This window comes from Sminthopsis crassicaudata, chromosome 2 (genome assembly GCF_048593235.1).
Source record: "Sminthopsis crassicaudata isolate SCR6 chromosome 2, ASM4859323v1, whole genome shotgun sequence".
Taxonomy (NCBI): Eukaryota; Metazoa; Chordata; class Mammalia; order Dasyuromorphia; family Dasyuridae; genus Sminthopsis; species Sminthopsis crassicaudata.
The window spans coordinates 47,518,270-47,541,571 of NC_133618.1; the positions used below are offsets into that span (position 1 = coordinate 47,518,270).

At 43.5% G+C, this 23,302-nt stretch overlaps 1 protein-coding gene across 1 annotated transcript in view; it reads right to left on the reverse strand.

Annotated features, from left to right (window-relative positions):
* Positions 1-22,202, reverse strand: part of CDH3 (cadherin 3) — a 49,049-nt gene extending 26,847 nt beyond the window's left edge. Inside the window, 2 exon segments of the mRNA XM_074286129.1 lie at positions 21,636-21,750; positions 22,038-22,202. Coding sequence (XP_074142230.1) covers positions 21,636-21,750; positions 22,038-22,082 — 160 coding nt within the window. The 5' untranslated portion in view covers positions 22,083-22,202.
* Between the last annotated feature and the right edge of the window lie 1,100 nt (positions 22,203-23,302).

The window sequence follows — 23,302 nt, forward strand, 5'->3', positions numbered from 1 at the left end:
ATCTCTCACCTGAACTCCAGGCTCAAACCTCCAACTTCCAGTGGGATATCTGGAACCAGATGCTTCATAAATATGTCCAAAACTGAACTCATTCTCTTCCCCCAAACCCTTCCTTCTTCCAAACTTCCTATTATAATTGAGAGTACCAACATCATTTGAAATCTAGGTGTCAATCTCAATTTAACTCTCCTGATGTTCGCTTTATTCAATCTGTTGCCAAGTCCTGTCAAATTTACCTTTCTCACACCTCTCTTCTGAGAGATCTGTTACCAACCTCACGTAGACCATATGATTTCACAACTAGATTATTACAGTAGTCTGTGCCTCAAATCTTTCCCTACTCTAATCCAAATCTCTGCTCATCTACCAAACAGATCTTCCTTAAAGAACAGATCTGACCACGGCATCCCCTTACTCAGGAAGCTCCTGTGGCTCCCCAATACCTCCAGGACCAAATAAAAAATGGCCTGATTGGCTTTTAAAGCATTATATAACCTAATACATCACTACCTTTTCCAGTCTTCTTGCATCTTATTCATCCCCCATATAATCTAGGATCTAGTGACGTTTTTGCTGTTCTTTTCATAAAACATACCAGCTCTCCTACCTCCAACTTCACTGACTATCCTCAATGCCTACAATGCTCTTCCTCCTGGCTTCCTACAAGTTTTAATTAAAATCCCACATTATTCAGGAAGCCTTTCCTGGTCAGCTCCCACTGCTAATACCTTCTCTCTGGCATTAGCTTTCATTTATACCATATATAACTCATGTTAATACCGTCTCCCCCCGTTAGGGATGAACCTCTTGAGGTAGGGTTTTTTTTGTATCCCCAGGACTTAGCTTAGTCCTTGGTACTTGATAAATCCTTGTTGACCAACTGATTTGCAAGGACATAGAAACTTAAATTGTTCCTACTCAAGAAGGATCCTTAATTTAAAAAAAAGTCAGAAGTTACAAAAGGCTCTCAGTCCTTCTCTATTTTTAGTGTTTCACTTAAGCAAGGTGATTTCCATTAAAATCTTCAGTTACCTCATCCTGGCATGGAGATGCTTTTGGCTTCTCAAAGGCTATGGCAGAAGGACACAAGTTCTGGCAAGTTCTAGGCCAAGCTGAAAAGGCTTCTAAGGGAGCCTGACAATGCCCATTGGCAGGGGACCAACCTAGCTAAGCTTGGGGAAAGGTTTATTACCAGGCCGGCCACAGGGTAATGAATTACTTGGCTGAAGCAACTCATGAGGATTGGTGGAGGGAGTATTTCCATTGCAAAGATCACAGATCTTTGAATAGAGGAGGAAACCATTAACAGAGAGAATGCAGGATTTGCCTAAAATTGTTTAGCCTAAATTAACTTCTGAGGAGCAGCTAAGATTTCCAGGCAAATTCGGATGGGAAGAGTAGACAGTGGAACAACACAGAAGATAGCATGTTCTGGGGACTGTGAAATGGGAAAGAAGAGGCCTTGTGACCCAGAGGCAGAGCTGGACAAATCAGGGAAGGCCCAGGAAAGAGCCACCACCATGATACAAGATCCTGAGGATTGGGCTAGCTAGATGGTGCAGTGGATAGGGCATCAGCCTTGGAGTCAGGAGAGCCTGCCTTCAAACCTGGCCTCAGACACTTAATTACTGGCTGTGTGACCCTGGGTAAATCACTTAACCCTATTTGCCTGTGGAAAAAAACAAACCACAAACAAAAATAGATCCTGAGGGTGGTGGCTCGAGTGGAACAGCTTGGGAGACCAGGGATAGTACCTGGGGAAGAAATATTCTCCCCTATATGAGATCTCTGGGGCAAAACCCCGGTTACTCCATCTAAGTTAAAACTTTACAATCTAGTTAGTGATGAACCTAGAATTTGGGTCTCTTTCTTGTCTCCTCAGACTTTTTCCAATGTTCCCTGATGCCCCTAATGATACTTTAGTCCAGGCTATCTTCTCCATTTTTAAAAACTTTCTCTTTTCTAAATAACGTTTTGGCTCTAGCTATTGGAAGAGATTATTTAATCGGCTTAAATGATTCTCCAAATCTGCTGGGCTGCTGGACTTATCAAGTCTCTCAGCAAGAAGTTAGTAGATTAATTGACTCTTACAGACAATAGACCCCAGAATATCATGCTGCTGTGTAAATCAATTAATCAATCAGCAAGCATTGCCTAAGAACTGGCTGTATTTATCAGGCACTATGCTAAGCACTGTGAATACAAAAAAAGGCAAGAATATTCCCTGCCCTTAAAGGAATTCTACCAAGAGTAAGTGAAGAGGTAAATATATGTTCCGAGTAGATGGCCAGTGACTGTGGAATAGAAGGCCCTCCCTAATAGCGGGAGGAGACCAGGAGAAGCCCCATAGATGATAGCAGAGCCCATCACAACTTCCTTCTGGGAAAGCCTGTCACTCTCCCCCGGAATGAAGCAATAAATAAAGGCTATTAGGATCCACTGCCACCAATCTGGCTCGAGTAAGGTAAAAGGACTCATTTTTCTCTACACGGAAATGATAGCGTTGATCAGACTGTGTCTCACTGGACAGCTACCATCCCAGACACTGTTCTAAGAAGCAGAAGTGGTTAGGGATTGGAACGGAGAAGTGTGGGAGGGAGGAGTAATGCCCCCCTTCCTCCTTCCAAGACAAGCATTCAAAATCTAACAAGTTGGAGGATCTCACTTCTAGTTACCATCCATTTCAGCTCTTCAGGGGTTGGAACTGTTTCTCTTTAAAGAAATCTAGCAGACAAATAGGAGTGCTGGTCTACCTTTATGGAAACCCAGAGAACCCGAAGCACGGGAGGAAGCGCTTCTTGAGTTCTGGAGTCATGGGTAGCCCAAGCCTGACCAGCGTTTTGTTCCAATCTTTCCCAAAAAGGCCAGTCCTGGCGGAGGGCTACAAGGGGCCCAAGCAGATGGGAGGAGGGGGGCCGTGCTGCTGCCGCTGCAGCCCTGCCCCGGATGTTTGCTCACACGCTTGTAAGAACAAGGGCTGCTTCCCTGAAAGCCAACCACTGAGTCACTGGGAAGGCAGGCTGGTGGTAAACCCGAAGCCTCAGGGGCAGTTTGACTCCCCTTGTGCCAGTTCCATTTCCTGTCATCTGATTGCATCATTCCCTTCACCATGAGATTGATCTGAATTCCACCTTTATCATCACTCATCCCCCCCTTCTCCCACCAGTCTGTGATATAATGCTACTGAATAAGCTGCATTTCTGTTCTCCCCAGCAGCCCTGGGCAAAAGCAAGTCCGGTCAGCCCGGTCGGAGCTCAGCGAAGTCATGGGAGCCGAGTTTTCCACCCAGCATGGGACCAGGCCAGACCACAGGGCGCCAGCGCAGGAGAGCCTGGGATCTGGCTGGGCATTTAAATGTGGGAAAGTACGGCCAGGGTCCCACTGCTGATGCTCGGTACCGCTCACGGCATCGGTCAAAAAGCACTCAGGACCCCCTCCTACATGCCAGGCTCTCCGCTAAGCCCTAGACATAAAAGCAAAAGAAGCCCCGGCCCTCAAAAAGCTTCTGTTCGAATGGGAGAGAGAACATTTCCATCAAGGAAGGAAAAAAGCATTTATATAGTGCCTACTGTATGCCAAAGAGCTAACATTGATGTTTTTTAAGGTTTGCAATCACTTCACATACATTATTTCATTTGATCCTCACAATGATCCTGTGAGGTGAGTGCTACAATATTTATATTTCACAAATGAGGAAACTGGGGTTAAGGGAGATTAAATGACTTGCCCAGGATTACACAATCAATAGTTGCCTGAGGCAGGACTTGAACTTCTTCATCTTCCTGATGTCAAGTCCCTTGCCTTCCTTCCAGTTCTAGGATCATAAAATATTAAGATGCCTCGGTATTCCAATCCATAAAGTGGGGCTAAAATGACTTGCCCTGGGATAGCTACATGGTGCAATGGATAGAACACTGCTCTTGAAGTCAGGAGGACTGAGTTAAAATCCAGCCTCAGATACTTATTAGCCTGTGACTCTGAGCAAGTCACAAATCTGCTTGCCTCCAAAAAAAAAGAAAGTAAAGAAAGGGAGGGTGGGAGGGAGAAGAGAAAGGAAGAGAAAGAAAAGAAGGAAAAAAGGAGGGAGAGAGGAAGGAAGGGAGGAAAGAGGGAAGGGAAGGAGGAAAAGAAAGGAAGAAGGAAGAAAGAATGGAAAGAGGGAGGAGGAAATGGAGAAAAGGCAGAGAAGAAAGAGAGGAAGGAAAGAAGAAAGAAAGAAAAGGACCCATCCTATCTATTTCACAGGACTGTTATGAGCACTGCAGTGGATAAGGTTCTGAACTTGGAGTCAGGAAGCCCTGAGTTCAAATCCTGCCTCAGTTCCTACTGTATGACATGAATAAATCACTTAACTTCTCAGGGCCTCAGTTTCCTTGCCTGTAAATTGATGGGGCTGGACTTGGTCACCTCAATTGGTCCCTTCCAGCCCCAAGTTTATGATAGCATGAAATGAAAGTGTAGAATTTAGAGAAAAGTCAGAGTCCCTGTCCAAATGTAGTTGTTGGTGGTAGGGAAGAGTTGAACTATTTAAAATTCTTGGGTGGGCTTACCGGACAATCAGCGCACCCATTTGTATCCAGATGAGGAGGAAGTCAGAGGAATTTGAAAGGCCCTGGATGGTTTTCAAAGTTCCCCTCTAAATAATGCAAGGCTCCCTTCCCCATCCAGGGAAATTTGGCCCCCCATCTTGAACAGGAGCCATGAACGAAGCTTGGGCAAGATGGTACAAATCCCTGCAGGAAAAGAGCCCTGAGGAAGTGCCAAGTGCCCATGAGCTTATCAAGCCTGAGAACCAGGGGGCGAGACCTCACCCATATTCTCTGCTCTGGGGCCATGTATTTTTCCTCCTGGCATTGCAAAACACCTCCGCTGCTCCCTCCAGGGAGGGCTAGAAATTTGGCCAGTCTGGGATCCTGGGCACTTCCTGCAGCTGGACCTCCATCTTCTCAGCTGGAAGATGGATGCGCTTTCTCTCTCTCTCTCTCTCTCTCTCTCTCTCTCTCTCTCTCTCTCTCTCTCTCTCTCTCTCTCTCTTTCTCTCTCTCTCTCTTTCTCTCTCTCTCTCTCTCTTTCTCTCTCTCTCTCTCTGTCTCTCTCTCTCTCTCTCTCTCTCTCTCTCTCTTTCTCTCTCTCTCTCTTTCTCTCTCTCTCTCTCTCTTTCTCTCTCTCTCTCTCTGTCTCTCTCTCTCTCTCTCTCTTTTTAATTGAAGCTTTTCATTTTCAAAACATATGCAAGGATAATTTTCTACCATTCACCCTTGCAAAACCTTGTGTTCCAATTTCCACCCCTTCCTTAGATGGCAAATAATCCAATATATGTTAAACATGGTAAAATATATGTTAAATCCAATATAGGCGTACATATTTATACAATTATTTTGCTGCACAAGAAAAATCAGATTGAAGAGGGGAAAAAATGAGAAAGAAAACAAAATGCAAGCAAATGGCAACAAAAAGAGTGAAAATGCTATGTTGTGATGCACAGTCAGTCCCACAGTCCTCTCTCTGGGTGCAGATGGCTCTCTCCATCACAAGATCATCAGGACTGGTCTGGATCATCTCATGGTTGAGAAGAGCCGCATCCAGAAAATGGGCATTCTCACCTGAACTCATGAGAGGAAAAGAAAAGATGTTCCTTGTGACAAAGAGGTTCACAGATATAGACTAAGAGACGATTTGAGCCCTCTGATTTGACAGAGAAGTAAACAGAGGCTTGGAGGGGTTAAGTAACTTGCTAAAAGGCCACTCAGAGAGCAGCCACCCAGGCCTTCAGTTTCTGAATCCTAGGGCTAAACCCAGCAAACGTTGAGTATTTAAGAGCAGAAGTCCCCTTTGACACAAAGGGGAAACAGACTTTTTTTCATAGAAGAGCTCACATTTACAAAGACCCTTTCCATCCATCTTTCTGAGCCTCACAACAGTCCTGTGAGATATGAGATGATTATTTTCATTTTACAGATAGGGAAACTGAGTCCTGAGAAGGTATAACTCTGGTTGTGAGTGTCTGACATGTTGAACAGCTTGGCTTGATTCCAAGGCTGGTGTTCTACACCCCACTACACCGTGTTGTATAGATACCTCCCCTTAGTTCCTTATCAGGCAAGCAGAAATATCTGCTCTAACACAGAGTATATTGGGAAGGGGGAGGGAAGAGATGGAAAGACTAAATGGAGAGAGGATCTTAGCATTTCTTCTGCATTAAAACTGAGCTGGAATAACCCACAGGAAAAATGGGAGAACGAGAAGGGTAGTTCCCTGGGAAAAGCCTCTTCTCTCCAGAGCAGCATCCCTAGAGAGCTGGGCCATCCCTCTTATTCCCTGATGGGGACAAAACAGCAACAGAGACACTAAACCACGTAGTTCCTAGGTCCTTGGAGACTTACAGGCAGAGCTGGGCCAATACCCTGTGGGACTGTTGCTGTCTCCTAGCTCTGGGTCAAGTCTGGAAACTGCCTCTTCTCCAATACCAGGCCCACACCCAGGAGCTCCAGCCTCTTCTAGAGAGAACCAGAGCCATTCTTTAGCTAGCCAAGAGGCAGCCTGGTAGATAAGGATGAAAAGGGGACCTTGGAGGAGGTATCAAAGGATTTAAATTCTAACCTCACTAATTAGATGATCTAATTTCCTTTCTCTGAATTTGTAGGATTCAGAGCTCAAAAAGAAGCTTAGAAATCTTCTAAATGAAACCATCCATTTTACAGATAAGAAAACTGATTCCAGATCACTAAGGGATAACTAAGTGGCGAGATTTAAAACCCACCTCCTGACATCAGAGGCAGACCTTACAACTTCCTAGCCTGTAAAATGAGAAGAATCAGCATTGTTTTTGTTGAAAAGACAGAGAAATATTGCATATTGTCAGATGAGGTCAACTTTGTTCAAGTTTTGTTTAACTTTTTTTTTCTTTGAAATAAGGGAAGGCTGCTGGAGGGGATGTGGAGAAGGTGTATATAAGAAATAACTATGAGGTTAAAAAAAAACTTTTCAGTGAAACTTTGAAGGAAAAAAAATGAAGGATATTTAATTTAATATTTAAGATTCTCTCCAGCTCTAAAGTTCCCTACTTATATTTATTCAGTGTAGTATCATGGGGTAAAAGAGTTAAAAGATGAGAGCCTCATTGTCCACTTGGGGGGATAACTAATCTTTGAAATGCATGCAATGGAAAGGGGGCTTTTAAACTGGCTTTTAAAGTAGGTAGCTTCCTTTTTATACCTTTCTTAATCATTTGAATGGCATTCTGGGGAAGAAAGAAGGCAGTGGGGAGGGATGGAGCAGAAAAAGGAGAAATCAGGAAAACTGGGGAGAATAAGAAGAGAAAAAAGGAGGGGAACATCAGATTCTAGCTCATGGACTGTGCCTTTCTGTCTAAATTTGTCCAACTTTCAATTTAGGCTATGGCACTTCTTCCCCCTCTACTCCCCCCCTCCCCTTCGCTCCAGAAAGGTCTCTGAACCTTCCCTCTCCTCCTGACTGTCTCTGTTGTGAGGGTGCAGGAAGCTGTGTTTCTCTTAATTGCCTGCGTGGGATGGGCCAAAGAGACAGAAGGGATTTGGGCCCCCCTGCCTGCAGAAACATGATGAGACCCGTCTTGCTTGAAAGAAGTAAGGTTGGAAACACTGGCCAAGATTTTAAAAGCCTACCACGGACATGTAACATCGAGACCTCAGCTGAGTCCTTATAATTATCAGGCCTCTTCCGTTCCCCCCTCCTCCCAAGACTATTTCTTGTTAATTATGAATAATAGGACTTGGGACCTAAGACAGCCTTAATTATATATAGGTGTATATGTGTGTATTTATATACGTATATATGTGCATGCACACATGCATGTGTATATATGTAAGTGTATATGTCTATACATACATGTATATATACATATATGTCTATTGTACAGCATGTATATGTGTGTATACACACACATATATACATGTATAAGTGTATGAGTATGTATATTTATAGTATACTTTCAAAATACTATACAATAATAATGTTAGAGGGACTACAAAATTTCCTTCAATTGTGCAGGGGAAGTACTTGACTTCCTCACTGCTATGCCAGATTTCATGAAAACATACCCAGATTGCCTAGATTTTCCCACCAGTCCTTAGATCTGGTGGTTGGGAGAAGCTGTGAGAAGATAATAATATTGTTAACAACAATAATAAGAACTAACATTTATATAGTGCTTTAAGGTCAGCAAAGGGGTTTACATGTTATTGTTTAGTCTTAAAAACCTGGGAGGTAGGTGCTATTATGATTCCATTTTACAGAGGACGAGATTGAGATTGAGCAAAGTTATTCTGCTAGTGAATATCTAAGGTGGGATTTGGATTCAGCTTTTCCTGATTCAGAATCCAGTACAATAAGAGGTTGGTATGGACCCTAAGGAAACTCTCTAGCCCCAGGCCCGCTGGTCTACAAGTATGGTTTTTTTTTGCTGACTGGACCGGTTTGGGCAAACGAGAGGGGTCCCAGAACGGGGCACTTGTGGGTACTTGCAGAAAGGCAGGGCATGTCTCCAGGGGTCTTTGTCACAAACAAAACCTCAGAGGTTCAAGCATTCCCTTCAGAGAATGGCGGCAGAATTCAGAAAGACCAAAGCGACCTTTTCCCATACTGGGAGGAGCAAGGGTACTGGCTCCAGTTTGTCAGGAGCTAAGGAGCGTGGGCTGAGTAATGGGAATGGACACAACCCAAAGAAAGACCCTAAAAACCTCTGTAGGGGAAATATGCTGCAGAAACTCCAGCTCACTAGATTGCGGCTCAAAGTCAGAAGCATAAAGCTTGTTCCAGAGCCCTCCATCATTTTCCAGGGCTGACACAAATCTATTCACTTTCCCTGACTTATAATTATTCTTCTGAATCTCCCGGCTTACAAAGAGAGTTGGTGACAATACCCTGGGGGGTGGGGGTGGTCACAGTGCGAGTGGGGGGTGGCAGAAAGATACCAGATACTTCTGGTTTCACATTATGGGGCGCTGGGGAGGGTTACCAGAGAAGTAAAAACAAATTTCTCCAAGTGTTCACTTCAGGACACAGTCTCTGACATCAGAGTAACAATAACAAGAGCTCACATTTCTCTAAGTTTTCCTAAACCTCGGGTCTGACCTTGTCATTCCTACCCAATAGCTAGTCAATCAACTCAATAAACATTTACTCACAATAATAGTTAACATTTATATAGTGTCTATTATGTGTCAGGCACCCTGCGAAGCACTTCACAGTAATCCATCAAAGCACCTACTATGTGCCAAGGATTGTGCTAAGTCTTGTAAAATTATTTTCTCATTAAAGTGTCTGCTATGTGCCAGCCACTGTTCTAAGCTCTGTGCTATAATTATCTTTTTAAAGGACCTACTACATAACAAGCACTGTGCTAAAGCTCTTATCTCCTTAAAGTACCTACTGTGTGCCAGCCATTCTTCTAAGCTCTTTACAATGATTATCTTCTTAAAGTACCTACTATTATCTCCTTAAAATGCCTACTGTGTGCCAGCCACTCTTCTAAGCTCTTTACAATGATTATCTTCTTAAAGTACCTACTATTATCTCCTTAAAGTGCCTACTGTGTGCCAGCCACTCTTCTAAGCTCCTTATAATGATTATCTCCTTAAAGTGCCTATTGTGTGCCAGCCACTCTTCTAAGCTCTTTACAATGATTATCTTCTTAAAGTACCTACTGCATGCCAAGCATGTGCTAAAGCTCTTTATAATGATTATCTCCTTAAAGTGCCACTGTTCTCAGCTCTTTACAATGATTGATTATCTCCTTTAAATGCCTGCTATATGCCAGGCACTGTACTAAGCACGTTATAATTACCTCATTAAAGTTTCTACAATGTGCTAAGCCTTGTATAATCATTTTCTCATTAAAGTGCCTACTATGTGCCAGCCACAGTTCTAAGCTCTTTACAGTGATTATCTCCTTGAAGTGTTTACTGTGGGCCAGGCACTGTGCTAAAGCACTTTACAATTATTATCAATTACATCAAAGTGCCTACTAAATGCCAAGCATTCTGGTAAGCATTTTACAGTGGTTATCTCCTTAAAGCGCCTACTGTGTGCCAGGCACTGTACTAAGCACTGGGGATACAAAGAGCTTGAACTCCAGAGTTTCCGTTACTCTCTGGATCAAATCCTCTGGCATTTAATATTCTTCCCAAGCCTAACCCTTCCCTTTCTTCCCTTTCCAGTGTTTTGTTTACTTACTTCCACACACACTTTCTTTTCTTTTTTTTTTCTTTATTATATTTTTATTTATCAGCAACATATTTTTTTATTATAGCTTTTTATATACAAAACATATGCATGGATAATTTTTCAACATTAACCCTTGTAAAAACTTCTGTTCCAACTTTTCCCCTCTTTCCCCCACCTCTTCCCCTAGATGGCAGGTAGTCCAATACATGTTAAATATGTTAAAGTATATGTTAAATACAATATATGTGTACATATTTGTATAGTTGTCTTGCTACACAAGAAAAATCGAATTTAGAAAGAAGGTAAAAATAACCTGAGAAAGAAAACAAAAAATGCCAGTGAACAATACCAGAAAGAGTTCTACACACACTTTCAACAATCTGACTGATTTGTCCTCCCTGACTCTGCCTCCACCGTGGTCTCTGTACAACCATTGGCTTCCTTCAAGACTCAAAACAAATTCCAATTTCTCAGGAGGTCTTTTCCCAATCATTTCTCAGCCCTCTCCTTCTAAAATAACCCTGTGTTTGTATTATCGATAACTATATATCTTTTCCTGCAAATCTGTGAGCCTTTTGTAGATGCTAGCTAATATCTGTTTGTAGTTATTTGTACATTGTCCACTAGTAGCCCTCTTCCTGCCTCCTTTCACTAGTAGCATCTTAAAGGAAGGAGTCAGATTTATTTATTTTTTCTTTTTTTCTTTTTCGGTCTTTCTTGGTACCCTTAGTACTTAGCTCAGGACCTAGCACAAGTACTTGTGAACTGGCTGTAGTATTTTAAGGTTGACCAAGCACTTTCTTCATAACTAACAGCCCTGTGAGGTAGGAAATACAAGAATTATCGTCTCCATTTTATGGATGAGTAAACTTAAGATTTAAAGAGCCAAAGGACTTTGTTAAGGGGGTCATCTATCTTGAAAGTGGTGGAAGCCAGAAAACACATACAGGTCTTTGCTCACTGCTCATCCGAAATTCTTCCCCCTGCACCAGAGAGTGGAGCTAGAATCAGAAAGACCTGAATTCAAATCCCACCTCAGACACTTAATGATTCTGAGCAAGTCACTTCATGTGCTTGTAAGAACAGGTAATATCCTGAAGTTATCAAAGTGAAGTTGTTGTTAGGATCAAATGAGATAATCATTATAAAGCACCTTCTAAGTGCTATGGAAATGTTTATTATTATTATTATTATTATTTTGGTGAGGCAATTGGGCTTAAGTGACTTGCTCAAGGTCAGACAACTCAGTAAGTGGTAAGTATCTGAGGGTGGATTTGAACTCAGGTCCTTCTGACTCTAGGGCAGGTGTTTTATTTATTGTGCCATCTAGCTGCCCCTGGCAGCATTACATTGGTATTGCATACATAAATTATTACATCAATATCACACACATGAATTATGATATTAGCACTTATACCTATATTATTACTTTAGCATTATACATATTGTTATTACAAAGCTTTGGACCTGAAGTCAGGAGGACCGGGGTTCAAGTCCTATTTAGTAGTAATGGGGTCCCTGGGCAAGTCACTTAAATTCAGTTTACCTCAGTTTCCTCGTTTATAAAATGAGGGGATTGGACTTGATGGCTTTTAAGGTCCCTTCTAGTCCTAAATCTACAATCTTATAAAAGATCCATTGTGCAAGTCAGTGAATTGATATTATCATGTATAAAATTATATTATAAATATATAACATAAAACAAAATTATACTATAAAGATTCAAATATAAACCAGACAAGAGTATATTAGAAATATATAAATAAAACAAAATTTAATACATATTAAATATAAATAATATATAATAAATATAAATAATGTATATTAAATGTAAATATATATAAAATAGATAAAATTAAATCATATTATAAATATATAAGTATAAAATAGTATAAATATGTAACAAACATAAAATCACATTATTAATGTATAAATAGAAAAAAGAAAAAATATATAATGTAAAAGATCTGTTATAAAACTAGTTATGTATTATGATATAACATAGAAAATAATAAAATGCCCTTGGCCAAATGATCATAACCAAGTTTACCACTTCCTTAGTTTAAAACTTTTTTTTTTCCCATAGGAGACAGGTCTTAATTTCCCCAGGACGGTACAATTAGAAACAGACTTGGTTAAAAAGCTGACCTCAAACCTAGACACCCCAAGAAACAAATGGCAGTTTATAGAAATAACCACTAGACTCCGTGTAGTTGTATCTAACTCTTATTCTGAGCACAGGGATTTGGTTCCCCTTTTGTTGGCCACAGAACTCCAAGCATCCTTAGCTGGATTCCAAATCCATCAGAGGCCTTGCGCCCCAGGTCTGACGGCCGTTCCATCAGTGAAATTAATGACAGAATGATCTTGGACTCGTTCTCCGTTACCCAGGCTCCCACCCCCACACTAGAATTCTGCTCCTCCACTGTCAGCAAGAACTCTCTCACGGTGTCCTTGGGTGGAGGGGAGGGAGAGGTGGGAGGAAGCCTTGGGGTTACATTCCAAATCCACTCAGGAGGGATAGATATTGGCAAGGATGACAAATTCAAGTTTAAATAGTTGTCAAGTTATAGCCCAGTTACCCTTCTCACCCTACCCCCTCTTCCTCCCCAGGTACCATAGTAAGCCCCAGGTTAATAGCTGCTGACCTGTTCTCCCCAGCAATCTGATCCCTGTAGCTGATGGTTCCCAAGATAAGCACAAAATGGCTGCAGGGCCCCCCAGCTCCATCCCCAGGCCCAAGAAACTGGAATGCAGGGGCTTTCATGCTTTAAGTGGAAGGGATATGATGGGAGTCAGGGGGCCAAGGAGGGCTAGAATTACACGTCAAAAGTTAACCATTTCCAACCTTTCAGAAGTCTCACCTTCCCAGCCTTGGTTTTAGAGGGATAACAGAGTTTGATTTTATTCTTTTCCAACTCCCCTTCCACTCTCCAAAGGCCCCTAGAAGGTCTCCACACCTGACATGTACAATTTATAGTTAGTTAACCTCAATAGCTTTGGTTTCCTCATTGGTAAAATGAGAGAATATGGACTCTGTGGCAGCTCAGGTCCCTTCCACCTCGAACCATAAGCAGCTGAGGATGCAGGACGGGTACCAAAACCTTTGTCACTACTTGGAGAGTAGTATCAGGGGGGAAGAGGAAGGAAAACACTAGCCTGGAGCGAGGGACAAATCAGTGGGAGGGTATAGAGAAAAAGCACCAGCTAAGCTAGCCTAGGACAATTAAGACTGTTTAGTGCTATTAAAGACCTTAAGAGATGGTGTGGGAAAAGCATATAACTGCAGGGAACCAGTTTAATCTCTCCACTTGTCCAAACCACAAAGCTATCGACTTCAAAGCTCTCCCTGCCAGTAGCCAGGAACAATCCAAAGTAAAGAGGGTATTCCTGTATTTTAAATCTAAATTCTAACCCTAAAAAATGTTCCTTAGAGAATCTTAATGGGAGACCTGTTCTTAACTTTGTGTGTCACAGAACCCTTTGGGAGAATGGCAAAGCCCCTTCTCAGGGATTTAAATGCTTAATGTGCTTAAATGCACAAAATACAATGTACAGGAATACAAAGGAAACCAGTCTTATTGAAATAGTTCTCTCTCTCTCTCTCTCTCTCTCTCTCTCTCTCTCTCTCTCTCTCTCTCTCCTCTCTCTCTTTCTCTCTCTCTCTCTCTCTCTCTCTCTCTCTCTCTCTCTCTCTCTCTCTCTCTGTCTCTCTCTCTGTTTCTCTGTCTCTGTCTCTGTCTCTCTCTCTGTTTCTCTGTCTGTCTTTCTCTCTGTCTCTCTCTCTGTGTCTCTCTCTGTCTGTCTCTGTCTCTGTCTCTCTCTGTCTCTCTGTTTCTGTCTCTCTGTCTCTCTGTCTCTCTGTCTCTGTCTCTGTCTCTGTCTCTCTCTCTCTCTCTCTGTCTCTCTCTCTGTCTCTCTCTCTGTCTCTGTCTCTCTGTCTCTCTCTCTGTCTCTCTCTCTCTCTCTCTCTCTCTCTCTCTCTCTCTCTCTCTCTCTCTCTCTCTCTCTCTCTCTCTCTCTGTCTCTCTTTAATTCACAGACCCTAAGTTTAAAACCCTCTGATCCAATCTAACCCTTTGTTTCACAAAAAAAGGAAAATGAAGGGCAGGGAAATGAATGTTTTCCCAGGTCACCAAGCTGGGTTAACGACAGATTTTAGCCTAGAAGCCAAGTCTCTTCGATCCAGCAAAGTGTCCTTTACTCTGACCCAGGCTGTCTGGCCCATCTTCAATGGCCAAGGCCAGGAAAAGCTATGTCAGTCTCCCCTTCCCTTCGCCTCTGACTCTCAATTTGGACATTAAGGAACAATGGACATTGAACCTTGAATTAGATCTTTTCTTCCAGTTGTTATGGTTGATAGAACAGTGACCTTCCCAGAAACACTAGCAAAACTCCCTTTTTTCCCCCCCAGATAACAACTCATTTAGAAATTGTTTTTCCCCTGAAAAGAAATATCCAAGAACACTTGAAAAAGAGAATTACTTTTCTTCTTTAGGGAAAGTCCCAGGAGCTCTTCGAGTCTAGTCACCAGTTGGAAGTAATGGATTAGTTCTCCTAAAGACAAGGTGACACCTTCAGAGGAAATAGGGGTCTGAGCACACCCTTGGGAAGATGGGGGTAGGGTACGAGAATGTTTTGTAGAATTGGGAAAAAAATAAATATACACAGCCAGACTGAGGACAGAAACCCTGAAACTACTTCTTAGCACATGGCCCTAGGCCAGGAGGTACATAGAAAAAAAAACATTAAAAATTCATCCTTTGCTATTCAGACCGCAGCTCTCTGAATGGAGACAATTTGTCCTCAGTACCAAATACTCTGAAATGGAATAAACAGCACTTTCCTAGCCTCCAATCTTCCTATCTACCTCTTATGATAATAACCAATATTATTATTATTATTATTTTTTACAGTTTGCAAAATACTTTAGCTACAGTTTCTTATATGAACCTCAGAACCACCCTGGAAGGTAAATAGTTGAAAGGCATCATTACCTCTGTTTAAGATTCTGACAGGGCAATCAACTTGCCTATGGTCACATAGCTAGTAAAATGTCCAATAAGGGGATCTAAAGCCAGGTCTCCTTGACCTTAATCAAGAATAATAAATCTTTGAATTCAAAATTTAAAAAAATTGTTTAAAAATGTATTTGCATGTAATTGGAAAAATGTTATTTAACAAAAGAATAATAAAATTTTGTAAATAAATAATAAATTAAGTAGAATTGGGATTTGGGAGTCCCAGAATCTACCCTTTCCATTATAAAGATACAATCCGAATCCAAGGACCCTCTTCCATAGGGGCCAACCAACGTTCTAATTCCACAATACCACAGGGGTTCTTTTACATAGGTTCCTACTAAGCTTCCAGCTTCAGGAGTTCCGGAGAAACTCCTTCCTTTCTTTCCCAATGGGAAATGAAGGACACCCAGGACTCTGTAGCTTAGAAACAGGAAACCCTGCAATGGAGCGGGAAGGGAGACCAGTGGTTTGAGACCTATTCCCAGAGGCACCAATCTCATGATGAGACAGGAAGGAGTTTAGAGCAATCAACAGCAGTGCTGCTGCTGAAAAGCGTGCCTTTTCTAAGGCAAGTCTACAGAACAATGCTTTCTAAGGTGTGGCTTTCTACCCAGCAGATTTATGGGGCTCAGAGTTACTCTCGTGTTAGGAAAAAATTCAAACTGGGCAGCAGTTGCATCTCGAAGCCATCCAGCATTGGAAGGCAGACTTCATATTCCAGAGGGGCTTTGGAAGAACCACTTGGAAGCTCCCTTCCTCTTCTTAGGACTGGAGGCTTCTGGCCAAATACAGTCTTGTTCAATGATAATGCACTAACCTGCAGCTGGCGGGCCAGCTGGGGCAGGAGCCACGATTCAGCATCATCGATAAAAGGCCTTTTTTTTTTTTTAAACTGTCATTATGAAAAATTTCCCTAGAGTTACCCTCTGTCTTGGTGAAATAATATTTTGAGTCTATCAAAAGACATTTACTCAATCAGAGTACTAATCAATTCATATCAGCTTTCCTCCTTCTGGCTTGTTTCAAGGACTCCAATACATAGCACAGGTCACTCTAAAATCTACCTTAACAGTGTACCAGAATTCACTGCTCTCACCATCTAAGTGGGGACATTGCATTGGCGTGGAGAAAAGTACTTTCCTCTAGGTCAGTGTTCTTAATTTCACCAACCACATCTCAGTAACTCGACAGTAGTGTAGGAAGGACAATTCATTAGTTTATCGTAAACTCTAGGAATAAGTGGTTTTACTTGGACCCTGATCCTAGCCCTCATTCTGACAAGTGGAATCTAAAATTTCCAGCCCCCTCTTCTATTTAGGAAGAGTTTTATTATTCCTGATCTGGGTCAGTGAGAATTACATATTTAAGAAGAGAGAAGTATTTCTAGAGACTCTCTTGTTAATATATATATATATACACACACACATACAAACATACACACACATATATGCCATCCTCCCAAGCCTGCTTTCTTCCATTGCAGCACAAGCATCTGCATCCAGGGACTCTCTCTTCCCCTTCCCAGAGTCTACCCTTAGAAAGAGACAAATTCATTCATAGTAGGTTGTCCATTTTACTTCTGTTGTTCTATTCTTAAAAATGTGGTCTGCCAAGACCCTTGGAAGGGTAAGATCAAAATGAATTTCATAATAATAATAATAATAATAATAGCAATAATAATGTTAAGACCTTATTTGTCAACTAAAATACCCCTCTCTTTTCCAACCATATATCTGTGAAGCCAGATTTTCTTCATATACTTCAATCAAAACTACATTTAAAAACTCAAATTTAATATAGAAGCAAATGTGAAAATCCAGTTATCCCTCCTACTAAGCCAGACATCAGAAAGATTTGTAAAAATATCTAAAATTATACCATTCTTTTCACTTAATTTTAAGTGGAAAATTGTTATTTTTATTTAAAATATTGTTATGTTAACATATAATAGTTCATTATTGTGATTTTTAAATAATTAATAGACTTTTAAAAACATTTTCTTTTAGCTTTACACGAGCTGATACTGAGTGAAATGAGCAGAACCATTGTACTCGATAACAGCAAGACTGTATGACGATCAGCTATCATAGACTTAATTCTTCTCAGCAATAGAGTGATCGAAGACAATTCCAATGGACTTGGGATAGAAAATGTCATCAGCATCCAGAGAGAGAATTATAGAGACTGAATTCGGATTGAAGCATACTATTTTTACTTTTTTTTGTTTGTTTTTTCTCTTTCATGTTTTTCCCTTTTGTCCTGATTTTTCCTTCACAACATAACTAATATGGAAATATGTTTAAAATGATGTACATGTATAGCCTATATCAGATTGTTTACTGTCTTGGGGAGAGGGGGAGATAAAGGAGGGAAGGTGAAAAATTTGGAACTCAAAATCTTACAAAAGTGAATGCTGAAAAATATTTTTACATGTAATTGGAAAAAAAGAACTAAAATTATCTTTTATTTTCTAATAAATAGTGATCTAACCCTCATAAACAAAAGCTCTTTGGGGTCCTCAGTAATTTTTAAGAGTGTAAAGGGGTGTTGAGATCTCAAAGTTTGAGAATTGCTGCTTTAGCAAAACAAAACTTAATGCCAAAGGAAAGAATCTTTTAATTTAAAAAGTTCAGGGCTCTGTCAGGAGGTCAGTGGGAGAAAGTTCTCTTTACTCCTTACACAGGAGCATAAGACTTGCAGCACAAGATTTTAGCTAGCACCTAGTCCAAGCTTTTTGAATTCTACTTTCTATGTCCTAGCTTTGGGCTTTTTTTGGGGGGTTCCCACCAAAGAGAAGAAGAATTTTGGGGGAGTGAAGTTGGAGAAATTAAAAAACAGGATCAGAGCAGTCAAAGGGCTTTGGAAAATAAGAAACATCATCCGAATGCAAGGTATTATTATACTCCAGAAAGCTTTTAGCTCAATTTGTGGAACAAAGGTGGCATGTGTAGCCTCCAGGCTACCAAGAACCAAAGAATTTATTCTAACTCATAGCTAGAAGGGTAACAGGTGAGCTTTTGAGTGCTTTCTGTGTGCTTTCATGATCACTTTCAACTAGGAATAGGCTGTCCTAACAGTGGATTCAAGTGTGGGTGATTAACAAGTTGGCAACATAAGGGGAGTAAAAAGAACATGGGCATAGAATTGAGAGGACCAGAGGCCTGCACATTTGAGAAAGTCATTCCTCTAGGGCTTCATTTGCCTTTCTTTATGAAATAGAGAGTTTGGACAAATTGATCAAAGATCTCTATCAAATATCCACTTTGTGGCTGGTAGAGAGGCATTGTAGTCTAATGAACAGAGTAGCACACTTGACTCCCAGGAAGACCTGTTCCTAGCTGTGTGATCGTGGAATAAGTTATTTAACAGCATTGTTCATTCTCCAAGAGGACAACTTCAAGAGGAGGTGAGCCAGGACATGCAAGTAAATTGGACTTAATTGAGGCAGGCTGGGCAGACAAAGTCTCACTTTCCCCTTTGGAGCCATCTGGATCTAGTGTCATGATCTGGATGACTGGAGATGGTCCTACTTTGCCTCAAGCAAATCCCAAAGATCTAGCTACTAAGAAACAGATGTAGAGATCTTTGGTTTATGTTCCTAATATAGGACTAAGGGCTCTGATGAAAAAAAAAAAAAAAAACACTTAGAATCCTATTCAATTAACCAAATAAGCAGCTTCTTTCTTCACAATCATCCTGAGTAGTTGTTCTTTCCTTCTCAAAAAGGCTAGCATATGATGCATTTTCAGGTTAGATTAGGTTGGGGCAAAGCTGTTCCTAGGATTCCTTCAGAATCCCAGCAGGGGGATTTAGGAGAAGTTAAGGATAAAGAGAAGTGAATTCAGCTCACTGGCTGGACAAGTCTTTGTTTTATAATAAAGCTGTTTTCCTGGCAGCTGGTACTCATTTCACCGCCATAAACCAGACAATTAAAATACTGTATTTCCTCAAAAGGTATAAAATGCCTGATGTGATCGGGAAGCTGTCACCAGTACAAACCTCTCCCTCCCTCTATAAACCAAGTGTGAAATGTACACCTAAATTCCCCTCTGTCTTTCTCTTTGTCCTCCTAGAGTAGCCTCAAACTCTGTTTGAGGAGGTGACAAGTCTTCCAAAGCCTTCCTGAAGATAAGGAGGGAGATAAAGCATGGGCTTCTATCAGGAGATTCCATTAAGAGATTCCAGCATACTCCTGGGCACTTCTATGGACACACACACACACACACACACACACACACACACACACACACAGAAAGGACCCAATCTGCAGTTCGGAACAGGGATTTGGCAAAGCCTTAGACTGGTGAGCAATAAAGCTTCCATGGGGAGCCGGAATTTGATTTGGGACGTTGCCCAAGTTAACATTTTACAGGTTGGCGTGGTTACAGTTTGTTAGCCAGCCAGTAATAAGCCTGCACTCAAGAATTCAAAGTTTATGAGGCATGGCCTCTTAATGCTTTTCCTCTGGACCCCACAGCGGAGGTTTAGGGAACTTTTCTAGCAAGGGTGTTAATTGTTCTGACAATCTGCTAAGTTATTTAGAGAAAGCCTTTGCAAAGACTCAAAAGGCTTGCAGTTGGATCTTTAGAAGACAAAGGATATATTCATTCTGATCTCTCCCTACATAGGGCACCCACGAAATCCAGTCATATTTTAGCTGCTTTGCTACTGTGTGACCTTGAGTGATCTGGACCTCAATTTGCTCTTCTGTAAAATGGAACCACAGCCTGCCACCACGGCCTCAACCAAACTCAGCATTGTTATGGGAGAAGCAGTTGTCAAACCTTCAGAATTGTGTATTATTGTTAAAATGAAGGAGCTGCAGGCGCTAGTTTCGGAAGTCAAGCTTCCTCCAGTTTTTTGGAACTTAGAAAAATCCTATGCAAGTTGCTTCTCTGGAACAAGGTGCAGGAAGGGAGAGACAGGAAGGTGATGTGGTGTAATAACAAGATCTCTAGCTCTGGAATCAGTCGAGCTGGGTTGAAATACCAACTGTGCCACTTACTAACCCTATGATCTTGGTCAAGTCACCAGCTTAAAGGTTTCTTTCTCTGTCAAATAAGGCAGTTGGTTTAGAGCCGGCTCCCAAGGTCCCTTTCAGCTCTAAATCTATGAATACAAATTTAACTAGATCCCAAAGAAGCTGACACCATCAATCCAAATCAGAAGCAAGAACAACCTCAATTCTCGGGTGATCTGAAGACTTCACACTTCTCACTGACTCTCTCAGGATCAGAGATGAGCTCCCCTAGGTCACAATTTTCTTCCATCTCCCAATTCTAACTTTGTGCAAAGGAAGGGTGACCAGTGATTATTGGGAGATCAAAAGTGTTCTTTGATCTCCAGTTCTTTACATTAACCTCTCTTACCGGCAAAGCCTCCCCAGAAACCTTCCAGACCCTTTGTTATTTACATTACATGACCAAACTAAAGTGACTCCAGGGGTCTGCTGGGTGAGTAATTGCTCGCTGCCGGACGGGAGAGAGGTGTCCTATTGCAAAAGTTTCCAGGGATGGTTTTGGGCGAGAAGTCACTCCAGCAAGAGAAGGGTTAAAAGTGCATTCCAGCTGCTGGGGAAGGAGGGGGTGCAGAGAGCAGAAACAGACCTCTTCTGTTTCAAACACAATGCACATTTCACAAAGCCCTGGCCCCCATTTGTGGCAATTAGGAGCCTAGTAGGGGAGCCTGGCTGTGCTCATCCCCACACCTGCACTTTGGGTCTGCGCCCGCCCCTGGAGGCTGCGAAAGGAATGTTGGGCAGAGCTGCCCGAGCCAGACCCCGAGGGCGAAGCAAAGATAAACCGTTTCCTTTCCCTGCGATCAAAGCCCGGGGAGGTTCAGCCCAGGCCCACGCCAGGCTATGCTGGGCTAGCGCCAATGCCTGGAAGACCTACCCAGAGATGGGGGTGGGGTGGGGAGCTTACGGGGGTCGGGAAGAGAGGGCACAGACCTTGCAAGCTGGTAGAGGCACGGAGCAAAGGAAGCAGCCTGGCGGCCCCGAGCTGTTCCCCTCGTTGGGGGAGAAAGGCAGGGCCCCGGGGTCAGAGCCCACTCCGTGGCTCCGGGGTCCCCACTGTGGGGGGCGGGGAGAGCTGGGCCCAGAGCCTACTTTCTCTAAGGTCTGGCTCTCGCTCCCCTTCCTCCCCCCAGCCTGAGCAGCAGAGGGGGCAGGAAGGGGCTGACAGCAGCCACCTCCCAGGGGCGGAGTCCCGGCTTTGTCCCGGACTAGAGAGGAGTCAACACTAGCGTTCTTCCCTCGTCCCCCCATCCCTGGGGCACCTGTGCCAGGTGGGAAGGAGGTCCCACTCGCTCCCTGCCTCCCCTCTCCCCTCCCTAGCCTCAGACTGCGTCTGGTGGAGTCCGGGTGTCGGTCCTGGTGTGGATCGAGGCGGGGGGGGGGTGTCTTACCTTGCCCCAACTCCTGGCCGGGCTCCAGACCCGCTTTTCCAACAGAGAAGGTGACCTCGGGCTCCCCGAACACCTCGCGGCACGGCTCGGACTCCGCGCAAAGAAGTCCGCAAAACTGTTTGGGGGAAGGGCAGAAATTAGAGCCCGAGCCAGGCTCCCCCCAAATAGACTTCCCATAGCCCCCCGGCCTCTGCTCCTCCCCTCCGCTCTCCCTTTTGGGTTGCCCCCTCACCCTCAGAGGTCCCCGGCCTTCCTCAGCCTCCCGGAGTTCTGGGGAGCCCCGGACCCCAGCCTCGCTCCTAAGACCGCTTCCGAAGGAGCCGGGCGCCTCGAGGGGGAGGCCCTCCAGCCCACGAGGGACGAGCCCCCCAAGTCGGGCCAAGGGGCAGCAGCTTTCTTTACCTGGAGGAAGACCGGGAGAAAGCAACCTCGGGCGAGGAGCCTCATGGTGAGAGGCGTGGAGGGCGCTCCGCAGTCACCCCGAGGGCTCGGATCTCAGGCTCCGCTCCCCGCTGAGGAGTCAGGCTGCGCGCCCCGCCGCCGCGCTCCAGCTCTCTGCACCAGCCCGGGCTGGGGGAGAAGGAGGGAACCAGGTAAGCGCCCAGGCGCGCGGCGATTGGCCCAGCCCCGCGAGGCCCCGCCCCTCCTTACTGGAGGGGCCCGCAGGTGGGGCCCCAGCTTGCGGGTTGGCCTGGGGGCGGGGACCGGCGTTGGGCTGCGGGCAGGGGCCGCCACCTGGGTCCTCCGGGACTGGAGCGGGATGCTCGGCCTTTCCCCTGGTCCCCCGCAGCCTCGACTACTAAACCCGGAGAGACGTCTGGGATGGGAGAGCCGGCTGGGCGACGGAGCGGACCCCTTCATCCCTCGCGGGCCGTGAGCTCCCGGCTGTCCCTCGGCGTCGCAGCCATTCTGGGCTCCGAGGAGCCCCCGCTTGTCCTCAACCCCCTGCCCACACATCCCCTCCCACTAACTGAAAGTCCCTGGCTCCCCAGCCCCGAAGCGAGGTCAGATTAACCCCGCGCCAGTCGTGGAGAAGCCGCTGAGTTTCACCCCTTCCACCCCACACTGGTGTAAACTGAGGCTCACGGAGGCGGACGTTTGCTAGTTAACGGGAGAGAAAGGCGCTGCGGAGTGAAGCGAGCAGGGCAGGAGATACCCAATAACTGCAAGATTGTGTGATGATCCACGGATAGACTGGGCTCTTCTCAGCAATAGTGATCCAAGACAAGTCCAAGAGACGGGATGAGACAGCTCCAGAGACCGAATGGGGAGCAAAGCATGCTCTTCTCACTTTTCTTTGTTTGCTTTTCCCCTTGGTTCTGATTTTTTTTTTTTTTTTCACAACCTAATATGGACATATGTTTGGAATGATTGTTTGTATCTGTATAACCTGTATCACATTGCTTGCTGTCTTGGAAAGAGGGGAAGAGGGAGGGAGAAAAACAATTTGGAACTCAAAATCTTACAAAAATGAATGTTGAGAACTATCTTTACATGTAATTGGAAAAAACCAAATAATTAAGTGGGAAAAAAATTAATAGCAGAGAAGGGATTAGAATCTAGGCCTTCTGGCTTCAAAACCAGTATTCTTTTGATTGGAGAACGGCTGAACAAGCTATGACATATGAATAGAAGGAATTTGATGGTATTATAAGAAATTGCGAAAG